The sequence below is a fragment of the Miscanthus floridulus genome, chromosome 5 (assembly GCF_019320115.1).
Source record: "Miscanthus floridulus cultivar M001 chromosome 5, ASM1932011v1, whole genome shotgun sequence".
NCBI lineage: Eukaryota > Viridiplantae > Streptophyta > Magnoliopsida > Poales > Poaceae > Miscanthus > Miscanthus floridulus.
Genome location: NC_089584.1, coordinates 62,327,152 through 62,346,657, shown reverse-complemented (window position 1 = coordinate 62,346,657; position 19,506 = coordinate 62,327,152). Strand labels below are relative to the sequence as shown.

Here is a 19,506-nt window from a genome sequence, read left to right as displayed (position 1 = left end):
TAATTAGCAATTTATTACACAGAAGAGGTTAATCTATATAATGCATGGAGAAAGCAAATAAATATCAAAGTGAGATCAACATGGTGATATCGGTTTAGAAATACCACATGTGAAAATCAATTTGATTTCTACCAATTGAAGTATAATGCTTTCCTCCAGGGACTCCATTTTCCTTGCAATGAGACTACTACACACAAGATAAGCTTAAAAAGGTGTTAGTCTCAAAGCATCCAACTTGTAGATTAAGCTCCCCCTAAATTTGTGCACACAAGTGTTGAATACTTGTAAAATTTGTGCACATTGATTTAAGTATCAAAATACCACTTGAAAGATGATATTTGGGAGAGATTATCAACAATTTGGACTTTGGCACATATTAGATAACTAATTGTAAAACAAGCTATGTGCCGTGCTTCTAAACAATTTTAAACCATGTAGGTTTGCTCTAAGGGTTGATAATAAAACCGAGCAAGCCTACCATATGATATACCTATTGAATGCATGACAAAAGATTAAGCATGTAAATGCAAACATAGGCATGAAAGATAACTAGATGCTTTAAGAGTATATTAATTGAAAAACAATACCAATTGAAATGAATACTAATTGAAAGTAATGACATCTAGTTACCTGACATGGGAAGGGGAATTTGGGTCCATAGTATTCACTAACCTACTTGGCAATGACTTTGTCCATCATGATGCACCCCATGAAATACACCCAAACTTTGCCAAGACTCCAAATTCCCCATAGCCCGACAGACTTCTCACTTCCCTTTCGGGATCCAAACCTTCTTGGTGCTCTTCATGTTTGAAATGATTTCCTTTGGCACCCAAAAGAGTTTGACCTCATTGATGGCTTGCTTATTCACCTTGATGGCCACCACCTTATCATTTTTCATCTTCTTCAAGAGATAAGGTGTGGATGCCTTCTTGTCCACCTTGTTGGTGTAGGTGTTGGAGAGCTTACTTGTTTGCTTTTTCTCCTTCTTCTTTGCTCCTCCCCCATTCTTCACCTTGCACTCATAGGACTTGTGACCTTTCTTGTGGCACACGTAACAAACCACAGTTTGTCCTTCATCAAGCTTCTTCACTCCCTTGACAGTGTCATCTTGATGAAGTTGGGTTTGCTTTGCCTTGCCTTTCACTTGAGTCAAGTCCTTGGTGAGGCGAGCTACTTCTTTCTTGAGTTGCTCATTCTCCTTTGCAACCTCTTGTGTGCATGTATCTACAACAACTTTCTCAACACAAACTTGGTTGCACAAAGGTGAGTCTAAACATAAATCATTACAAGAAGTAGAGGCATCCTTTTTAGACATGTTAAAGATAGAACTTTTCTTTTTAGATGCCTTGGTGGGGGTTATGCTAACGGCTTTAAGATTAGCAACTTTATTAGTTAGCTCATCACAATATTTGCACATGGTTTCCATTTTAGCAAGCAAACTATTATATGCTTCTTGTGAGCTAGCTAACTTTTCTTTTAATTTTTCATTTTTCTTTAAGAGTTGCTCATCATTGATTGTGCATGCATTTATTGTTGCACTAGTCTCAAGTTTCTCAATTTTAGTAGATAGTTCAACATTGAGATTAGCAAAGTTCTCATATTGTTCAAGCAAGGTTTTGTATGCTTTTTGTGAACTATCTAGCTTTTCTTTTAACCTTTTGAGCTTCTTTTGTTGACTAGTGCAAGCTTTAGAATAATTAAGATTTTCTTGCACAAGTTCATGATAAGAAGGCATATCACCATCACTATCGCTCTCACTAGAGGAAGAGCTTTCATTACCTCGTGCCATAAGGCACACACGAGAAGAGCTTGATGATGAGTGCTTGCGGCCTCGCCTCTTGTGATGGGGTTCTTCTACACTTGAAGAATCATCCCATGATCTTATTGATGTGAGGGCTTGGTTCTTGCATGCCTTCTTCTTTGTCTTGGGTGTGGGCTTGTTTGGACAAACTTCCACAAAGTGCCCCAACTCGCCGCATCCATAGCATCCTCTCTTTCTTTGCTCATTTCTTTGATTTGTGAAAATGAAATCTTGAATTTGGATGGGCACACCCTTGACATTGAGCCTTTGGATCATCTTCTCCACCTTGTTGGTCACTTTGATTGATTCTTCATCAAGATCGGAGGTGGAGGAGGAAGATTGATCATCACTTGAATCTTCATCATCATCATCATCGTCCTCATCTTCTTCTTTACTTGAGGATCTTGAGCTTGAGCTTGACTCAACTTTCTTGCCCTTCATCTTTTTCTTCTCGCTACAAGCGAGAGCTTTGCCTTTGCTTGATGAAGATGCTTCTCCTTGACCCATCTTACATGACATTTTAAATGCCACTAGCTTGCCAATGACAATGCCCGGGGTCATGGTGCTCAAGTTCTCCATGTTGTGAAGGATGGTTATGATGCTTGCATATTTCTTTTGTGGTAGAACGGAGATGATCTTCCTCACGATGTCCGCATCATCTAGCTTTAATAATCCTATTGAATGGAGCTCATTGATGATTAGATTCAATCGAGAATACATATCATGAACAAGCTCATCATCATTCATAGTAAAGGAATCATAATTTTGCTTAGCTAGACAATGTTTTTGCTCACGGACATTACTTGTGCCGTCATGGAGCTCTTGGAGTTTTAACCAAATTTCATGTGTCGTATTTAAGGTGAACACTTGATTAAACACATCCATGCTAAATGATTCAAACAAGCAATTCTTAGCTCTAGCATTGAAGTGCATTTCTTTTTTATCACTCTTTGTGGGTTTTTCGAGATTCTTGATGGGTTTCATCCCATCATGAGTGACTCTCCATACACCCAAATCAACCACCTCAAGGTGGCAAGCCATTCTAGCTTTATAGTAGAGGAAGTTAGTGCCATAAAATTGTGGAGGCCTAGCGGTATCTATCCCAACCACTCTACAATAGCATCGGCTCAATGGCGGTTACGCCAAAGGTCCAAATATGAGCCAACCTGCTCTGATACTAATTGAAGGGACCGTGACTCCTAAGAAGGGGGGTGAATTAGGTAACTTAAAATTCTAACTCTAAACTATGGCCTCTTTTTCTAACCTTAGCAAAACCTATGCAAAAGATAAACTATCTAAATGTGCAATTACGGTTTTGCTAATGTGTTGCTATCTCTACCGCAAACGTAGTAAAGTAATCAATGTAAATGTGGAAGCTAAAGAGCAAGGTAGAGATATGCAAACTCCCATCGACGACTCCGGTATTTTTACCGAGGTATCGAGAAGCGTGCAAGCTTCCCCCTAGTCCTCGTTAGAGCCCCTCGCAAGGGCCAAGCTCCCGGTAGGGTAACTCAGTGGATAGCCTCGGGCCTTCCCCACGCGCAAGTGGGTCTCCGACGTGCCTTCTGGCAAGCCTCTCACGGTTGCTCCCCGCCATCTTCACTATCAAGCTTCCGGCCGAAACGCCGCGGGCCTTGTTCCCTCCGGTACACGGTGGCGGCCACACCACAAATGCGGTTGGTGTGATCTCGCAAGACTTCAAGCCCCTCCGATGTACAATAATGGTGCTCGCAAGCACCGAGTGGTAAGAGGTATGCAAACCTTACTAAACACTAGGCCTAAACCTATAGCAAGCGCATAAGCGGTGGTCTAATCAACCTAAGCACTTTGCAAAGCACCTACGCTAATCATCTGATGAATCACTAAGCACCATGCAAGTGGAGATCACTAAAATGGTGTATCAACACCCTTGGCATGTTTCCTCAGCTCCACACTTCTCAAATGGCCGGTTGGGGGTTGTATTTATAAGCCTCACTGAGAAAGTAGCCGTTGGGGTCGAATTCCTGCGAAACGGCTACTGACCGGACGCTGAATCGTCCTGACCGGACGCGTCCGGTCATCCCAACCGTTGAGCCGGCAATATACTGATCGGACGCTGGCCAGCGTCCGGTCGTCTGCCACCGGATGCGTCCGGTCGCAGATTTGCCGCTCTAGAACCTTACTGTACTCGATCGGACGCTGCTGTCCTGCGTCCGGTCGGTTTCCACCAGCGTCTAGTCCAGTGTCCGGTCGCCTGTCTACCGAGTCCTCTGCCCAGCGTCCGGTCGCTTATCCAGCGTCCGGTCATCTCAGTGAGCTCGTTTCTTCGCGATCTTGCGTACGGCTTGGTTCCAATCTTCGTGCTTGGACTTTGCTTGATATCTTGGGTCTTCTCTTGTGCTTCTAAGGTCTTTCTTAAGGTGTTGGTCATCGGATCACCACGTCGTCTTCGTCCAAGTCACGTCTTGCACCCTATTGAACTACAAAATAAACACTTGCAAATTCATTAGTCCAATTTGGTTGTGTTGGTCATCAAACACCAAAATCCAAAGTAAATGGGCCAAGGGTCCATTTTTCTTATAGTCATCCTATTTAACACGGCTATTACACCATCTCAGTTTTATCCCTAAATATTTTTGAGTCGAGCCACTGACCCGAGGGCGCTATGGTCCAACTATTTTTCAGTCGATCGGACGACTTTGCTTCCTTCATGAATTTGCTTCGCCTCGACGCAACCTCTGTGATTCTGCCACATGCCGTCCTGTTCTTTGGAACCTCCGGTCGGGTTTTGAGAACAAACTCGCGAAACCGCCACCCGGTGGTTTGGAGGCTCAACCCACCAAACCGCCCTCGAGTAACGTACTCCATATGCGTCCCCCGCCACTCGACGCGTGTCACCGCCATCTTCGACAGCCCGGGCGCCAAGTCTTCAAGAGCCTCCGCTCGACTTGCTCGTTCGCCGTCTTGACTCGGTCAACACGGTCACTCCCATGTACACTTGCGCTTGTCGATGTCCCTAGATGTCAGCCACCGCGGCTAGTCACCCGGTCTCTTGGTCTCTCGGTCCAAGCCTCATGTCCGTCCTTCACCGCTCCCGGTCCATCGGCACGGCACGTTCCTACTTGACCTTTACCTCGCCGTCAACCACCACCTCCGAGCTCCACACCTGCGCACCACAAGACAAGAGACATGTTGCACAACCCAACTCACGCCATGGTTAGTTCACAAACTCAACCTAAGACGCAAATCACGTTGACAACCACTCATCACAAATCCGAACTACAAAGGTACATATCAACCTTGTGTTCGCAAAATCTTAGAAATAATTAGAGTGATTAGAAACATCCAGCCTACAATTTAGTAAACTAATTATCCCTAATATAATCATAAGATGTACACTATTTTCTCAAAACTTGTCCACCTCTGTCATTATAAAAAATATATATATAGTCCCTCCATTTGCATCGAAATTACCCCATCTACCGTATGAAAGATAATGCAAAACATTTTCTATTTTTTAATTGCCATGTATATCATTATAAAACATAATATAAATTACCGATGGTGTGTCATTATCAAAGAAAAACTAAAATATCCCCTGAATCTTACGTATAAATACCAATGGAAGCTATTATAAAGAATATACTTTAATAACATTAAAGTATAATAAACACTAGAGTTCGAACCTAACACGTGGACCCAAAGTTCTAGCTAACACGATACAACAAGAGTTGATAAATCTTAAAGTGATTCAAATAAATTCGTATTAAAGGAATGTTTGGTAGAGATTCTGCTGCAGCTTCAGGCATAGTTCTGCATATTTTTTTACCAAACCGGTGGAAAAGGATAGCTCCTAATGTGGAAGTGGAACCTTAGAAAACCCAGTCTCACGAGGTATGGGCCACAGACGAAGCTGAAACAAGCTTCTCCTGGCTCTGTTGTCCTTGCTTGCTGGCTAGCCCCAAAATACCTCTCCGCCGTAGGCGCGTGGGATGAGGCAAGGCACCGAGGCGGACAGAGGCGCTGGAGCAGAATCACCGGGCGTGAACGGGGCAGAGTAGCCGGGGGTGTAGGCTGGGCAGAGTCACTAGCAGGATGGAGATGGTAGGCAGGGCAGAGCGACGAGATAAGCAGGGGTGGAGAAATGGACAACAACCGGATGTAGTAGAGGATAAGGGGGAATAAGAGGAAAGAAATAAATAAACAAAGAAAAAATAAAGAATAGAAGAATATTATGGACATTTCACCATTTTTATGTACCATGACAAGTTGTTCGGCTAAATGTTTTACAAAAAACCTGGTTGAAGCAGAGTTTGCCTAAAAGAACGTTCTTATGTTAGGAAATAAATTGAAGGGGCGGGGAGGAAGATTGAAGACCGTATTTGCACGGGTTGATGAGCTAGTTGGAACTAATTTGACTTACTTCGGCATTGGATGAGTTTCTTGAGACATAAAGAAACGAACGAAGGAGAATGGGCTGCAAGGATGATGAATCTCACTTCCTATTTATTTCTTACCCTCTAAATTTAACATAGGTCCATACTTAAGATTCGAAAACTGGCAGAATATCAAATTCTAAGTCAAAAAAGCTAATTCATGAAGTATGTTTTCCAATTTAGCCCAAATAAATAGATCCAAACAGGCCATTGCCGAAAGTGAAGTTCTCTTGGGCTAAATTAAAGTGGATTGTAAATGGCCTCCTTCCAAGCCCATCAAGATGAAAAGGCGACGATGGCCAAAGTAGGTGGGCCCATCTTCTTTTTCACGACGTGTATTCTAAAAAAATTTTAATTTGACTTGCAATAATCGTTGTTTTGAAATAATATATAAGAAAAAACTTACTCCCATGTTAGACCATTTTTTTGTGAATAGGGTAGACAATTTATTTATCCCCATGATTTCATCCACTACCCCAGTTCTTCACATCATAGTCGATTCAAAATCCGCCTTCACTGTCGGATTTTGAACTGACGGTGATGAGGGTTCACATCACTGCCGGTTACTACAAACCCCAGTGATACCTCTAGCTATCAGTGCCGGTATCTCATCCGACAGTGATAGGCTTTAAAAAACAAAAAAAGAATACAGCAAGCATGCTTCCTGCTTGCTGGAGCATGCTCGCTACCGCCGCCACCACCGCCACGCCATGGTCGCTAGCTACCGCCACCGCTCCATCAAGCAGTTCATCCAAAAACAATTCATACATCACTGACAAAGGAGGGGTTCGACACATGAAAAATCAACTCATCCACAAATGGATTCGTACATCACAAAGGAAAAGGGTTCAACACATCACAGTCAACTCAACCACAAATTGATTCATACAATATAGAGGGAGGGGAGGGGAGGCCAGGAGGGGGAGAGAGTGGAGATGCCGCCAAGTAGGACGAGCTTGGTCTCACGGCGGAGGCTGCGCCCCTCGCCGCTCCAACACCAGATCTTAGAAGACAGAGTGGGAGAGAGAGCACCGGGAAGGGAAGATTGCAAAGGAAAGAAAGATTGGGGAAAGAGAGAGCACCATGATCCAGAGGTAAAAGAAGTCGCGCGGCGCTGTCTGCTCGCCCACGCTACTCCCGCTCACCTACGTCGGAGTGGATCCGCGCCGAGTCGTGCGGCCGCGCTCTCGTCGGGGTGGATCCGCGCTCCCGGCACGCAGCGAAGGAGATCCCGACAGCTGATTGGGTGATGCTCCGTGCCACACACACGAGGGCGCGGTTGCGCTCGTCGAGGAGATGCGGGAAAAAGTCTACATAACACCCCCAACTATTCAGGGTGGACTACTTTACCCCAAACTATAAAACCAAATTTTCTACCCCTGAACTTTTCAAAACCGGTCAAATAACCCTTCAAGCGGTTTCGGATGGTGGTTTTGTCTTTTTCTTTTTTTATTTATTTTCGCTGAATCTTTAAAAAATCATAGTAAATCACAGAAAAATAATAAAATAGAAAATCTAATTTTGTTGAACTCTATATGAGTAGATCTACACAGTGAACGTATAATATGGCATGCTTTAGTATAAAGTTTTGCTATAGCTTTATATCTATGCTTTTCTGTAATTAATTGGAATAATTCATAGCTGTAGCTTCTATGGTCCAATTGTGGTAAAATTTTTATGGTGGACTAATTATTGTATGCTTGAACTATAGTAAAAATTTCATAGTCATTGAATCATGGATAACTTAGTTATAGATAAAGCATAAATTTAACAAGCATAAACCTAAATAAATCTATAACTAAGTTATACATGATCCAATGAATATGAAATTTTTACTACAGTTCAAGCATACAATAATCAGCCCACCATAAAAAATTCACCATAATTGGACTATAGAAGCTGCAGCTATGAATTATTCCAATTAATTATAGAAAAACATAGATCTAAAGCTACAGCAAAAAATTTATACTAAAGCATACCATATTATATGTTCATTGTGTAGATCTACTCACGTGGAGTCCAACAAAATTAGATTTCTATTTTATGATTTTTCTATGATTTACTATGATTTTTCAAAGATTCAGTGAAAATAAATAAAAAACAAAAAGATAAAACCACCATCACTGTTGCAAAACCACCGTCCAAAACCGCTTGGGGTTATTTGACCAGTTTTGGAAAGTTCAGAAGGTAGAAAATCCGGTTTTATAGTTTGGGGGTGAAGTAGTCCACCCGAAAATAGTTGGGGGGTTATGTAGACTTTTTTCGGGCGCGAGCGCATGGTAAGGCGGTGTGGCCAAGAGCAGCGGCGCTGTTGGAATGGTGGCACAGCGAGCGGTGGCATAGGCGCACGGTGAGGTGAGGTGCGAGACGAGGTGGCCTCTACGTCCGTGGAGACGAGATTTGGAGAGGAGGTGGTCTGGCAAGTTGGGGAGGAGCAGAGGAAAGATCTCACGGATGGGAGGGAGGAGTTAACCAGGATGGATAAAAATTTCAGGTTCGGAACTATAGATCACTGTCGGGTTTGGTAATACAACCGACACTGACAGACATCACTGTCGGATTTTTATATCAACCGGCAGTGATAATATCCATCATTGTCGGGTTGTTAGAAAATCTGGCAGTAATAGGTTTTTTTCTCACGAACCGGTAGTGATATAGCTATCAGTGTCGGTTTTAAATTTCCAACAGTGATGGCCGGCAGTGATCGTTTATTATGTAGTAGTGATCCCACTAAACATTCATCATCTCTCTCCATCTATATTCAATATCTATGAAACTCCTGTAAAATCTCCACTGAAACTGCCAAGGGCGTTAATTACCTTGTCACCTGTCTTATGGAACAAAGAGCAATTCCTACTGCTGACGATGTTGTCGTCGTTTGTTGTTTACAGGATTACTAGCGGCATCCTTGCATCATTATTGAAGTACACACATTACCATACCTCGATTTGCTCGGCTCTTACCACGCATGAAGCTATATATATCTCTAGACTAGATCGACGTGAGAAATGTACCCTTTTGCAGAAATCTTAGAGTAAATCTGACGTTAGAGGTATACGTTGAGAACATTTACCTGTAGCATATGCATTTTGTTTAGAGTTTAAATTAAATATAAATCCAACTTGGCCGTTGGAGCTAGAGGTGATGAGGTAAACAGGCCTTACCGCGCGCCTTAGCTACGTTGCAATGACCTAGCTAGAGAGAGTGCACCGTGGAGATATGGACAAAATGATATGTTCAGTTAAAGAGATTTCAATCTGGGAGGGATGGCATGTTGAATCTCTTGCAAGAGATTAAAGAGAGTATAAACGTGGATTAAAGTGGATAGGCACAGTCCACATATGGCTTGGGGCCTATCCTTGAATATGAAATAAGGCCCCACAAATTAGGCAGAGAAATGGAGGGAATCGAGTGGTCAAAAGTGGATAGGCACAGTTCATATACTAAGGTACCATCAATTAGAAATATACGTATGTACATAACTATGACTAATTCTCTAGCAATATATGCTAGTCAAAACAAAATTAGAAAGAAAAAAGGAGATGGAGAAAAACGAAACTAATAAACTCAAAGAAGTAGCAGTCAGGTGTTGAGGTATATAGGAGCTGCAATGCCGGAAAGGATTCTTGGTCATGTTCTTACTATATGGTGGCTAATGCTAGCTACTAGTCGTGCCAGCAGAGGAGCATGACGACGCATCTGCGGATGATGTAGAGCCTGGCCTTGTGCTCCCTCGCAACCTTGCTGAGTCCCCCGCGTCCAGAGCCCCTCTGCTTCTTCATCATCTATATATCCTCCTCCCTCTGTCTATGAAGTAACAGAAACGATCCTTCTGGTTCTGGGTTGGGGGAGCTAGCAGGTGAGGGAACCTTGGAAGAAGAGACGATGAGAGTGGCACGCTTGGGTCGCCTGCCGGAAACTGAGCTCGGCCTCCGCTTATATAGAGGTAGATAGCGGTAAGCAGGCAGTGTGATAGACTGTCCATGCCAATATGCGATTGCCATGCCAGCTGAGCGAGTGAGCTCTAGGGCTCCAGCCTGGGTGTTTGCACTTGAACACGAGACGAGGTGACAGAGGAGACTTGTACAGCTGTACCAGCATGTTCGTTTGGCTGTGGCTTATCGTAAACGATCGTAAATTTTTAACCGGAACAGTATTTTTCTCTCACACAAACCAACCAGTAATACTTTTCACGAACCAGCAACGATACAAACCAGCCAACTCTAATCCTGTGCGCGTGTGCGTCGGAACGTGGGTGCGGGCCCACCACCCACACGTGCACCTGCGGTCCCCGCCCACCCCGCGCTTTCAGCCTTGGGCGGATTGGATTCCCTCTGCCTTGGACCCGACCTCCTCTCATGTCATTTCGGCTCGCGCCAACCGGCCCGGCCTGGCCCCCACGTCGTCGTCTTCAACTACTGGTAATCATGGCGATCTACGCGACCTCCACGTCAGCTCATATAGATCATTGATTGCGAGCGTATTAGAGGTCCCACGGTGGCGCACGCGTGCACTCATATAGATCATTGATTGCGAGCGTGCGGGATGGCCCGCGCAATGATCCATTGCCCATCGGGCCATCGGGGGTCGCCACGCCAGTCGGAAATTGTGAAAGACTTGAGGTCGTGGCGCCAGGAAGAGCGTGGTCGCCACCGGTCGCGACCACACGTATGTCCACACGCTTGCATTGTTGCACATCGAGGTCGCGGTAGAACAGCGTACAAACCCTTAGTATAGCCATCGCAATTCGCAGCCACGCCAATTTCAGTCCACGCATAAACAATAAATTATGTGCAGCAAGACCGCATCTACTACTGGATTCGAGCTTAACGAGGCATGCTGCAAGACATCCTTTGACGACTGAAGGATGAACTTGACTTGACCATTCTTCTTAGCAGAGAAGTAACTTTTTCACTGTTTATACTGTGGACGAAAAGATCAAAGTTCAATAACTTATGTGAGTAACCTCACAGCTGCAGACACAGCCTCACTGACTTATTTATTCGTTGACTACACTAGGAATTTCATGAAAGTTTTTAGAGTCACTTCTTGTCCCTGTTAGATAGAAAAAGCATTCACACATTTTAGAGATGAAGCTTATATCAGTATAGCAGCATTTCAAGGTTTCTGGGACGGAAAACTAGCAGAAAATGACAGAAATTTGTGGTATCTCAGAATGCTACTAAATCATAATATTTTGTTGAAGAAAATTCCACGGAAACTGCTTCAGTAGCACCATTCTTGGCTAACACTATACTATACATGCCAAGCATATTTGCATCATAATTTGTGATGTCATGTTATATTTTTACCTATTATAACGAATAAGCACCAGAAGGTACCATCGTTTGAGAACAATTTATGCACGGATGACCGTGATACAGGTCTGACTGATTGATAGAATTGACTGAAAGATCTTACTAAAATTATGGCGGTGAAACATAGAACTATGGGACAGGAAATATATTTCCATTAGGGTAGCAATGATATAGCTACCCAAAATGGCAAATTCAGAACTTGATTAATGTTAAAAAATGATGTGTATGGAAAAAATGAACCTAACGCAGTGCTCATTGGGGCTGGAGAAAATAAAAAGAAAGGGTCGATCACAGACCCTGACCCTAATTTCACAGGAACCGATTCAGGAGTGCCCCGATCGAATTTGCAGCTCTAGTGACTAGTGAACAAGGAAGCTTGCTTCGATTGATCGATTCCAAAGACACTAGAATTACATTTCTATGCTAATTATTCATGCTCCATTAACACGCATGCAACTAACAAATTGGTTCCAAACTAAAATGTTTCTTTTTTGGTAACGGTGTGCAAACTTCAATTGTTAGTCTTATTCTTTGATTCCGTTGAAACGCATTGGCAATTTGGCATAACCTATCCTACAAAAAATACTGTCCATAAAATGCATGCCTGACATCACTATTCTTCGAACGGCTGTGACTGGTTGCATGCGTACATTCTTCAAAAGAAGTCGCAAGAACACGGGACATTTGCCAAGTACAAAACATCCTCTTCCTAACCATGCTCTCGTTCTCGATACTTAAAAGAGCGGGACACATAAAGCTCTACACAGTCTATGCATACTTATCTCTACTGTTACTTACAGGGATACCCAAAAAAAAACGATCCCCATGAACATGATACTAAAAACAGAGGACCTATTCTACCCAGATCTCTTCCACACAGTGTAAAATGTATAGAGACGCCTATTCACAAACTCACAACACACTCTCAACCTGCAGGCTCCATATCATTCCAAATGTCCAGCTAGTTCATCTGATTCCTCCTTGGCTCTGCACTCCATGTTCTCCTCAATCTCTGACTGAACTTTCTTCTGCCTCCTGAGGCGCATGCTGGTCTGCTTGATGCGCCCTTTACCTGGACCGGTTACTAAAAGTAGACGGGACATAACATAGGACAAAAGCTCCTCCCTATGTGAGAATGTGAAATCCAAATGAGCATACTCAAACTCATTATATGAAACTTCCACCCCAGACTTCCGCATCAGCTTGTAGTGCTTCTTTACCATGGATGGCGAGATAACTCTGTCCCTCTGCCCAGCGACCAAGTCCACGGGAATGTCAATGAGACCATAATGAGCTCCCAAGTCCAATGGTTCCGGCATTCCATACGCTTCAATATTTGCTGCAGGGCTGCCATAGTCATACATTTGGAACTTCTTTGCCCTCTTTATCTGGGCTAGGTGAAGCGCAACATGAAATGACACACCAGGCATGTCATCCATGTTGTAGTGGGGCAAACCAAGCACTCCCACCCAATTTGAACTGTCACCGCCAACGACATATCCCATAAGGGTCTGGACAAGTCCACCCAAAGCTGGATAATTATGGAAATCCCTAGCCAATTTGTTTAGAAGCATCCTAAAGAACCGAGTTGGTATGTAAAGTCCAGGAATTAGTGGTGCAAGTACTGGACCAACAAACAAGATGAGCTTCTCTACCATACTGAATACCACATTGGAATCCTCATGAAAACCTGCAGGTGATAGTAGGACCAGTCTCGACAACCTGTGGGGCTTTTGTGCGATCCTTGAAGTAACCACATACATCAACATAACTGCACCACCCAGGCTGTGACATACAGCACAAAGCTTGTAGGGTTGATCTTCTATACTGTCTTCTTGTGAAGCCTGTACTTCCAAATTTTTTATCTTATCATTTTGATCTCCTGTCCCCTCACCTGATTGAGGCTGACTTTTGCCAAGTTCTGAAGTTTTGATCCTGTGAATTTCCTCAATAATTGCTGGCATATCTTTAGTTCCATGCTCATTAACAGAATATTTCCAGTATCTGGCAAAGAGGGAATGGTGAACACATATAAGCAATTACAGTGAACGAAGTAACTTGATTCACATGTTAGATGCATTTCCCGCTCGTGATAAACCAAACATACACAGGAGCTTAACTTACTTGTAGGAGGAAATATTTTTATCTATATGCTCCCTTGAGACCAAGCCACGAAGATTTCCAAGAAAAACATCATAACCTAATTAAAAAAAGGAACTATGAGCAGTTAATTCACATCACTAAAAGTACATTACATCCAGTCTCTGTTACTGACCTTGATCATAAGCTGCAAATGCTGGTGAGCCAACAACACCATTTGACACCCAGCTGAAAAGATATATAACAAGATAACAGATGGGGGCCAAACAATACCAAGAAGTATATCGTAAACATAAGATAAACTGCTTTCAACTAAAGTCAGGCTTAACCATTTTTAACTCAAAGTTTCCCATTGACCCCAAATTAACTGTATTAACTTTATCATTTCAGCAGTCCATCAGTACTTGGACTCTATTTTCAATATAGCATTAAAAAAAATTCAAATATAAACAGTGCTTTCAGCATTAAATGCTCTAATTATCCATGGGAAACCACTGACAGGCAAGCACAGTTATAAACTGAAGTTTTTAGAACGCTAAACATATAAAGTAATTTATATGATTATAATGTCCATGTCTAACTTCAAGGAACTCTTGTCAGCCAGAGGAGTAAAAAAACAGTTAGTTAAATGCATAACTGGTTAAAGACAATTGCTAAATATCAGCATTCCAAACCAGAAAAAAACACTATTGACTAAAAGCAACAGTTACACAAAGAAAACAGCATTGTCTGCTCACAGATCAGAAGTTCACCAGGTGATAGTGGTCAGAGATGTTACAGACAAAGGCAAAAATGTCATACACAGGTAGACAATTACACAACACTCTTGATCAATCAATGTTCTGATTTCAACAAAAATATCTACTGCACTGCATCATAATTTTGGCTATTTACTAATCAGTACCCACAAACAAAGAAACAACTATAACAGCTAAGCTTAGTAGTGTAGACGACCTTGCCATTTGTTAGAGGTCCTGCATTGTCTGACTGTCCATACAGTCAGACAACTCAATACAACTTTATTTTTTGAAACAGTTGATGATATCACTATCACATGCTCGCAAAGTGGCAAAACTGTAAGTTTGGGTCATAAAGCTGCTAGCAAAGGATATCAGCAAAAATCAGAAACACATAAAACTGAGGCAAATGTCATAAACTTGTGTGGAATGTCAATAACATTGCCAATAGAGTAATTGGTCATCACTCACCCCATAGATGAGTCCAATATTCCATGTTGCAACAAGACAACCTTCCGTGAATCACGCCTAAAAGGGTAATGCATCAGGTTTTAATCCATAAATATCAGGAAATAAAATAACACGAGAATGTCACTATTTTCACCTTGGAATTCTCTCCAGTAACACGACATATCCATCTGAAGTAACAACCTTAATAGCCTCAAAAGGATACCTGAAAGAACCACACAGAAAAAAAATCAATAAGTGATGAAAATAACGACATACTCAATAACAAATAAGGTTTGACTAAAGAAACTTCTGAGTTCTTTATAACCAGGCTGATATATCTATTATCTACTATACGATGACAGCTAGCATTTCACAGCAAAATACCCAGCAGTAGTATCAGAAGCTACATACATGTCTATGATACTAAATCTATTTGATAACCCAAACCTTGGCTCTAAACATAGCATAAATAAAAGGACAGAGTTTCTCACCCAAGCTCAGTAATAACATCTTCACATGTCCGGGAATCTGTGTTCAGAGAATGACGATACACGGTCTTCCTCTCCGTTGGAACAGGATTATCACTGCCAACATTAGCTGTCGATACATCAACGACAGAACCAGTATCATGACCACTTCCATGAATCCAGCAAAACAGGTTCTGCCATACTTCTGAAGGAGAAAGAATATAATGTGCTGCTTTGTGAATGATGTCAAAGACTGATTCAATGAAAATCTCAATTGCCAGATGAAGATCCTATGCAAAAAGAAGTAGGTCGATGAATACTAGATATGTGCATGAAAATTTGAACAAGAAAGGTTCTAATTATCCTAACTTGTTACAGAAAGTAGATAAACAGATGAAAGGAAATTCAGTTCTCAATTACTACCTCAAAAACTCCACGCCTCCTATCAGTTGTGCGTTGGAGAAACTGATCCCTTATATGAAATGATTTCTTGGCAAGACCAGTTTTTGAGAGATGAGGAGTTTCTGCACCTTTAGCAGTTGACCTTACCATCCGAAATTTAATGGCATTGAACAAAATGAATACTAAAGAAAGACAGAATCTCAATGGCCATAGTATCCAAGAAACTGCATATCTGATATGTCTCCTCAGTCGACGATCACGTCTACCAAAGCTGCTTGCATGCGATAACCGTGAACTTTGGGATAATGGAGAAGGAGGGCAGACAAACTCTTCATGATCATCATCCCCAGTGACAGAGTCAGCAATTGATTCAGCATCCGAATCAACAGAAAGATCATGGATGAACTCATTAAACGAAGATACCCCACTAATTTCAAAAGAAGGAATGAAGTTATCAGAACAGAGTAAAACTATGTTACCTAAGAAAACAAAGCATATACTAGTTAGGTTATCCAGAACTAACTAATAATAATAATAATAAAAGGAAACATAAATATACAGGGCGATGGGATATTTCACCAGGCAAAAATATTTCACGTAAATTCACATGCAAATGGAAACAAACTGGACCATATCATTTACCATGTACTCAATATCGATAGAGTCTATCCAAATTTCTGCATCAACCAACAATAGTTCTCAATGGGAGGAAGTAGCTCGTATATAATATGCTACGAAGTAACAGGCCATGTGGATTCAAATGCTTATAAATAAATTATGCTTAGGGAATCAATACTCGCTATTTATCTGCTTGGTTTTAAGTATTGAATGTTCCTCAATGCTACAAACACATCACATCCATAAATTTCTACCTTAATGGAAGTCATGAGAAGAAAGTTACATTACCTTTCCATCCAACGTGGAAGACGTGGCCCACGGAGTGCTGGCCTAAGTTCCCAGCCACTTATGCCTTCTAAAATGTTGCCTTTTCCAGGTAATAGTGTCAATAAGAGCGCTGACATTCCATTTATGAACCTTGCAATGTTGTTCAGTGACTCATATGTGAATGTCTTCACAGATCTGCCAATAGAAGTGCCAGAAGTCAATTAGCAATATCTACAGAAGGTCTAAGACAAGATCAACTAACTTGTATTTTTCTGTTTCTGGTCTAAAACAAATTACAGATAAAATCAAGAATGTCTAAAGTTAATGTTTCAGTCTCCCATGGAGCACGTGTTAAATGCAAATCAGTGGTTTAAAGTAGAACTCTGCAGCAGGGCTAAAACAAGATGAACTATCAGCAATGCACAGAACTATACATGGAACCAAGGATTTCAAAAGCCTCATGCTCCAATGGAACACATGCATCAAATGAATGGAAATGAAAGTTCCTCCACGATTCCACAACAACAAAATTCTGGGTTACAAGCATTGTGCACACAGAAGGTAAAATAAGTATTTAGTTTATCAAAGTCAGATGTTACGGTCCACAAGCCCATAAAATGCCAAAGATAATCCCATCTGACAGTTTATTAACATCTTTGAAAAGGATATTCTAAGCCAATGTAATTAGGGATCCACTTTTGTAAATATCAAATAAGCTAATCATTCAATAACCTGCCTGGTATCTTGTACAAAGGTTCAATTATTCACCCTAGAACCAAGTACAGCAAATCCAGTGGTATATACATCAGATGGGATTGTTTCCATGATAGCAGTTACCGTTATATGTTTCAGAACCACAAATGAATTCATTAGTAGAGGCCAAATAAGTTCACGAACTGTTTACTGTTTGCCCAAATAAATTTTTGCTCTCATGAAGCAGCAAACAAAGCATTAGTTCATAAGAAATTGTGTGTCTAATTTTGTGAATATTCTATAAAATCTGCAATTCCTTACATCAAATTCTCAGGCTACAAGAATCTTTCGAACTATGCCTTTTGCTCATCAAACTAAATCTTTCTGAGCATGGCCACTCCTATCCCAAAATCACTAAAAATCCATACATAGTAGATAATAGTTACTGCAACCATTTGAAATAGGATTTATTAGAAGAACAATAATAAAAAGGGCGTACCCAGTGCAGAGAGCTCCCGCTCTGTGCGGGGTCTGGGGAAGGGTGTCAGTGGCAAGCCTTACCCTCGCCTGTGCAATACGAGGAGACCGCGACTCGAACCCAGGACCTTCCAGTCACAGGCGGTAAGACTCTACCGCTTGCACCAGGTCCGCCCTTCAGAAGAACAATAATATAGAGCTTATTTTTTCTAACTGGTCTATTCAACCTGTAATGACATACGGGGTCCAAAAAACAGCACTGTATCTTCATTATTTGCTATTTGTCAGTTAATACAGCTCTATATCTTCATTGTTTTTTATTTGTCAGTTAATACAGCATTGGCACAATACATACCTTTCAAAATTCCTAATCAATGATATATAGGGAGAAATAGAATAAAAAATAATATAGAATTACCCTAAATAAGCAATACTAATACTGTTTGCTTGTAAAAAATCTAAATACTCAAGTTCAATCATATGTGAACTAACTCATGCTAAGTTGCTCTAGGGAGGGTTGTGCACCTCCGCGTTACCGGTTGCCCATCACAGGCAAGTGCACTCCAATAGCAAAGGGAGTGTTCATGCTGATCATTTAGAGCTAGCCTCTGCCTTCCTCGGATTGAATAAGGGCACCCTTGCGCATGTTAGTGCGCACAATGAATCTACTATCGTAATGTCAGAAAGTAAAAACAATTTTCCTGGACTCTAGTGGCCTGTATTTATAGTTCGATTGCACAATGTCATGGCTTTGAACGGAAAAAAAAAAGGAAACATTGGAAGTGAGAACCATGCCATGGTTCCCGCATTACCCTCAACCTCAAGCATCCTTTGTTAACAGATCTGCAGCAATCAGCTTCATAATTTGGGCATACGAAAATAACTAGTAGTGCATATACAAAAGCGTGTTAAGGTAATCAGTGCCGAGTCCAACGTCCTACGAAATCTACAGCAGCACATATTGACCCAACTTAATCCCAAGCTAGCAACGAGCAGCTCGTGGCCCGAACCCCTTCATCAATCACGTAACCCTGAAACCACACCACAACCATCTCCTACCGCACGCACCAAACCCTCTCAACTCGCCGATTCCCCGCGCCCTGACGACCCATTCCCTGGAATAGCCGCATACACACATACTGAAATCGCCGCGGGGGTATGAGGAGAGGAGAGGCTGCTTACTCCTTGGTGACGGCGATGACGTTGTCTACGAACTCCTGCAGCATTGCTGACCCGGGATTGGCGCGGCGAGCCGCGGATTAGGTAGCCTCCAGCTCCTTCTGGAACACCGCAGGCCCCTGGACGGGGAGGGAAGAGGCGACGCGAGCTAGAGACAGAGAGGAAGAAGAGGAGGATTGGGGAGAGAAAGGAAAGTCGAACTCGAGCGCATGTGCCCCTATTTTAGTCTTGGTTTTTCCGATCAATATCAATTTTTTGGGGGAAGAAACACAATTAATTATTAGATCGGAAATTACCTGGTCCACACGTATCAGTGGCGCGACGGGGGATGGGAGGTCCTATTTGCACATGGCATGTGGGCCATGTGGAGAACAATGGCCCATCTGTCGGCTGTCGTATCGAGATGGCATAGAGTTTTTTTTTGTTGACAACAGAGATGGCATAGAGTTAGGCCGGCTGTGTTGCGTTGCGTGGCTGGCGTGGCCAGATAAAACAGTTTTAGCCCTGTTTCGTTCGCGAAAAGTTTTCCTAAAAAGTGTTACAGTACCAATCACATCGAATATTGCGATACGTGTATGG

General features: G+C 42.2%; 1 protein-coding gene across 1 annotated transcript; it reads right to left on the bottom strand.

Moving 5' to 3' along the window:
* Nucleotides 1-12,134: 12,134 nt before the first annotated feature.
* LOC136450006 (uncharacterized) lies at nucleotides 12,135-19,152 on the bottom strand. Its single transcript, XM_066450256.1, has 9 exons — nucleotides 18,931-19,152; nucleotides 16,600-16,773; nucleotides 15,715-16,120; nucleotides 15,316-15,581; nucleotides 14,979-15,047; nucleotides 14,846-14,902; nucleotides 13,813-13,865; nucleotides 13,662-13,737; nucleotides 12,135-13,541 (listed from the first exon to the last, which is right to left on the bottom strand). Exons 1-9 carry the CDS (start codon nucleotides 18,972-18,974, stop codon nucleotides 12,482-12,484), a joined length of 2,205 nt encoding a protein of 734 aa, XP_066306353.1. The 5' UTR covers nucleotides 18,975-19,152; the 3' UTR covers nucleotides 12,135-12,481.
* Nucleotides 19,153-19,506: the final 354 nt, after the last annotated feature.

What these genes read in the sequence shown, in the direction of transcription:
- LOC136450006 (XM_066450256.1), bottom strand. Translation starts at nt 18,974, where the DNA reads ATGCTGCAGGAGTTCGTAGACAACGTCATCGCCGTCACCAAGGA. An exon ending in TTACTGGAGAGAATTCCAAG is followed by an intron (nt 14,903 to 14,978) that starts GTGAAAATAGTG and finishes TTACCCTTTTAG; the next exon opens with GCGTGATTCACGGAAGGTTG. An exon ending in ATATTGGACTCATCTATGGG is followed by an intron (nt 13,866 to 14,845) that starts GTGAGTGATGAC and finishes ATATCTTTTCAG; the next exon opens with CTGGGTGTCAAATGGTGTTG.